This window comes from Chrysochloris asiatica, unplaced genomic scaffold, assembly GCF_000296735.1.
Source record: "Chrysochloris asiatica unplaced genomic scaffold, ChrAsi1.0 scaffold00085, whole genome shotgun sequence".
NCBI classification, from domain to species: domain Eukaryota; kingdom Metazoa; phylum Chordata; class Mammalia; order Afrosoricida; family Chrysochloridae; genus Chrysochloris; species Chrysochloris asiatica.
In genome coordinates this window covers 9,998,895-10,003,634 of record NW_006408603.1, presented here as the reverse complement: position 1 = coordinate 10,003,634, position 4,740 = coordinate 9,998,895, and the positions used below count along the sequence as shown (strand labels likewise).

The following is a 4,740-nucleotide window of genomic DNA, read 5'->3' as shown; positions in this document are numbered from 1 at the left end:
CACAGAATCTAGATGCAAACCCCAGCAGTCTCCAGAGGCAACATTCTATAACACCACCTTGTAATGGGCGGCAGGTTCAATCTGAGTAGGTCTGGCTCTGAGCTACTGCTCTTGTCGATTGCATCTCCTGAGTAGCTCTTGAATCCATCACACTTTTCTGTTTCCACTTTCACCACCTTAGCCCAGCTGCCATCCTCTCTCACCTGGATCATTATACTACTCTTTGGCCTTTGTGCTCCAAGTCTTCTTGGCTCCTCTAACCTACCAGCCACTCTGCCTCCACCTACCCACCAATAGCCAAAGGGATCTTTTTAAAAACATGAAAACGCTAAACAAAAACTTCCTGCTTAAAAGCATCACGGGCTTCCCATCCCACTGACCATCCCTCACCAACCTCCTGTGGCCCCACAGCCACTCCCTCTTTGGGGCTCCAGCGCACTGTCCTTAAACTTGCCAAGGGTCTGCCTACTTCCCACTGGAGAGATTCAACTTATACAGACTGGAATGTTTCTCAAACCTATCCTCTAGCCCCTTGTTAATTCATATTTATCCTTGGAGCTCAGTGTCCTTGAAGCTTAGACCAGGTCCCTAGACTCTGTACTTCTTGGCTCTGACAAAGGATGACTGGCTCTTCCAACAAGTTGTAAACTCCATGAGGGTGGGGACCATGGGGGACTTTTCCTGTCACTGTGTCCCCACTACCTAGCAATGACTGCATGCTTTTGACATTAAAATATGACATTTAAAATGAGTTTTAGATCAACTTAGGTTTGCATCCTGACTCTCTACAATTATGACCTAGGTGATCTTGGACAGGTAGTTCAAGCACTAAGACAATCATATGCCCCCAGCCAATGGTAGCTGGTTTTGGTACCTTAAGTAATAATAAAATCACACTTACTTTTCTGGCATGGGTTCATGTTCACCTTGAGGAGGTTTCATATTTGTTCTCTGGGAACAGATCCTTTTTGATTTTGAACAAGCTGAAATATGGAAGCTATGGTTAAATTCAGAGTATCAGAAATGATCTCATTTTAATATCCAGAATAGATAAGAACTCCTAAAAATTTACCAACAAAAAGACAAACCACTTAATCGAAAAATAGGCAAATGACTCGAATAAACATTTCACCCAAGAGGATATACGGATAGCCAACATGTACATGAAAAAATGCTCAACATCATTATCCAAAACCAAAGCTGTTGCCACAGAGCCCATTGTAACTCACAGTGATTCTATAGGGCACAGTAGAACTGCCCTGTAGGGTTTCCAATGCTTTAATCTTTTTTTTTTTTTAAGTTTTTATTGTAAATTAAGTGATAATTTACATGGGAGAACATCAGCTTTACACTCATTCTATCATATTTTGTTTCATTGCAATGACTGCAATCCCATCCATGCATCATTATTTACTTTCATTCCCTCTTTTTTTTTTTTTGGCTGTATACCAAAGCATTCAGGAATATATAATCATTCAAACAACCAAAGAGTATACCCTGCAAGCCTGTCTCCCAGCCGTCAGCACACAGCCCCTCTCCCTCCCTGAGTCTAGATCCCCAGCCACTCCATCTCTCCACATCATCGTCTCTGCCTCCATCTCTGGCGTTGCTGCTTCTCTGGATAGGGTCCCACACTCCGCTCTTCTCCCTCCAAGGCTTTACTCTTGATGGAACCAGACTGCTACAGCTTTCTACAACAGAGCAGCTGATGGGTTGGGACCACTAACCTTTGGGTTAGCAGGCGAACACGTGGCCACGGTGCCACCAGTCCTCCTCATAGTTGTACCGACCCACTGCCATAGAGTCAATTCCACCTCACAGTGACCCAATAGGAGAGCAGAGCTGCTCCTTGGGTTCCAAGATTATAAGTTTTTAATGGGGCAGGCAGCCTCATCTTTTACCCACAGAGTGGCTGGTGGATTTGAACCACCAATCTTGCAGTTAGCAGTCCAATGCTTATCCCACAAAATCACCAGGGTTCTGAGTCTTTCATGGTGGTGATGGGCCTTCAAGTCGGTTCCAAATCAGTGACCCCGTACATGATTTCCGAAACTGTAAATGTTTATGGAAGCAGAAAGCCTGATCTTTCTCCCAAGGATCTGCTGGTGGATTTGAATTGCTGATCTTGTGGTTAGCAACCTAATGTGTAACTCACTATGTTACCAGTGCTCCTTTCCTTAGTTTTTGTTGTTAAGCACCATTGAGTCTGTTCTGACTTACAGCGACCCTGTATAGGATTTCTGAGGAGTGACTGGTGAGTAAAAAAACCTCAAAAACAAAACAAAAAACCATACAAAATGACAGTTGTCAGTGTTGTGGAGGAGAAATTAGAACTCTTAACCATTGGTGGACATACAAAAATATACAGCAGCTGTGGAAAAGTTGGTTCCTCAAAAAGTGAATCAGAATTACTGTTGGTGTTGTGTGCTGTCAAATCAGTTCAGACTCATAGGGACCCTGGATAGGGTTTCCAAGGAGCAGCTGGTGAGCTTAAACCACCAACCTTTCAGTTAGCAGCCCAGAGCTTATCCTATAGCACCACACCAGGACTCCAGAACTATCATATGACCCATACATCCCAATCAGAAGTATATACCCCTAACATTGAAAGAAATATAAAAACAGAAACTTGTATACCAACGTTCATTGTAGCACAGTCACAATAACAAAAATGTGCATCAAAAGATACATGGATAACAAAACATGATCTATATATACACACATACACACACACACACACACAAGGAGTCCTGGTGTGGTGCTGTGGGTTAATGTGCCAGACTACAAAGCCATTTGAACTGCAAGGTCAGTGGTTCAAGCTCACCAGCTGCTCCTCGGAAACCCTATACAGGCTCGCTATGGGTCGGAATCGACTTGACGGCACTTAAGAACAACATATATACACAAAGGAATGTTACTATTTAAAGATTACTATTTAAAAATAAAAATATTACTATTTAAAGATACATGCTTTTAACCAAACCCATTGCCATAAAGTCAATTCTGAATGATAACAAGCCTCTAGGACAGAGTAGACCTGCCCCCCAGGGATCCCTAGGAACAGACTGCCACCATCTGTGTCCCACAGAGCAGCTGGTGGGTTCACACCACAGACCTTTGCTTAGCACTCTCGGGCTAAACCACTGTGCCACCAGGCTCCTTTATATGTGCTACAATATGGATAAACTTTTAAAACGTTGTTGTTGTCAGGTGTCATCGAGTCGGAACCGACTCATAGCGACCCCATGCACAGCAGAACGAAACAATGTCTGATCCTGGGAAAGTAAAATAAGAAAAAAAGAACAAATACTGTATGATCCCACTTACATGAAATAGAATACTGTACCAGAGGTTATGATGTAATAATAATAATAATAATAGTGGTCACCAGAGGTGGGAGAGAGGGGAATGGGGCACTAAGTTTCTGTTAATAGTGGTAGAATAATTTGGGAAAGGATTATAAATGTAATCGGTGTCACTGAATTGTGCATGTAGAAATTATTGAATTAGCAAGAGTTTTGCTACCTGTGTTTATAATATACTCTAAGATATACACAGTTTGTCATACTGTGGTGGCTTGTGAGTTGCTGTGATTCTAAAAGCTATGCCACCGGTATTTTAAATACCAGCAGGGTCACCCACGGTGGACAAGTTTCAGATGAGCTTTCAGATGAAGACAGGCTAGGAAGAAAGAGTGACGAACTACTTCCAAATATTTAGTCACTGAAAACCTTATGAATAGCAGAGAAACACTGTCAGATACAGTGCCGGGGAATGAGCCCCTCAGGTTGGAAGGCACTCAAAATACGAATGGGGAAGAGCTGCCTCCTCATAGTAAAGTTGACGGTGATGATGCAAATGGAGTAAAACCCATGGGAGTAAAGCCCATGGGACCTTCATTTGCTGATGGGGCACAACTCAAAATGAAGAGAAACAGCTGTAAATATCTATTAATAATCAGAACATGGAATGTACAAAGTATGAATCTAGGAAAATTGCAAATTGTCAAAAATGAAATGGAACGCATAAACATTGATACATTAGGCATTTGTGAGCTGAAATGTACTGGTATTAGCCATTTGGAATCTGACAACCACATGGTTTACTATGCCAAGAATGACAAATTGAAGAGGAATGGTGTTGCATTCATTGTCAAAAAGAACATATCCAGATCAGTCATGAGGTACAACGCTGTCTGTGATAGGATAATACCCATGTACCTACAGGAAAGACCCGTTAATACCACTATTATTCAAATTTACGCACCAACCACTAAAGCCAGGGAGGATGAAATAGGAGAACTCTACCAACTTCTTCAATCTGAAATAGGTCAAACATGCAATCAAGATGTATTCATCATTACTAGTGATTGGAATACAAAGGTTGGGAACAAAGAGGAAGGATCAGTAGTTGGAAAATATGGCCTTGGTGATAGAAATGATGCTGGAGATCACATGGTAGAATTCTGCAAAACCAATGATTTGTTCATTTCAAATACCTTCTTTAGACAGCATGTTGTTGTTGTCATTATGTGCCATGGAGTCAGTTCCAACTCATACCTACCCAGTATAGGGTTTCTGAGGCTGTAAATCTTTACACGAGCAGAAAGCCTCATCTTTCTCCCATGAAACAGCTGGTAGTTTCTAACTACTGACCATAAGATTAGCAGCCCAATTTGTAACCACTACCAAAGCTCTTATTAGACAGTGTAAGAGACAATTATACACATGGACCTCCCCA

The 4,740-nt window shown here is 41.9% G+C and overlaps 1 protein-coding gene across 1 annotated transcript in view; it reads right to left on the bottom strand.

Moving 5' to 3' along the window:
- AKNAD1 (AKNA domain containing 1) overlaps nucleotides 1–4,740 on the bottom strand; it is a 51,564-nt gene that overhangs the window by 2,977 nt on the left and 43,847 nt on the right. The window contains 1 exon segment of the mRNA XM_006865978.1: nucleotides 902–983. Within this exon segment, the coding sequence (XP_006866040.1) occupies nucleotides 902–983 (82 nt within the window).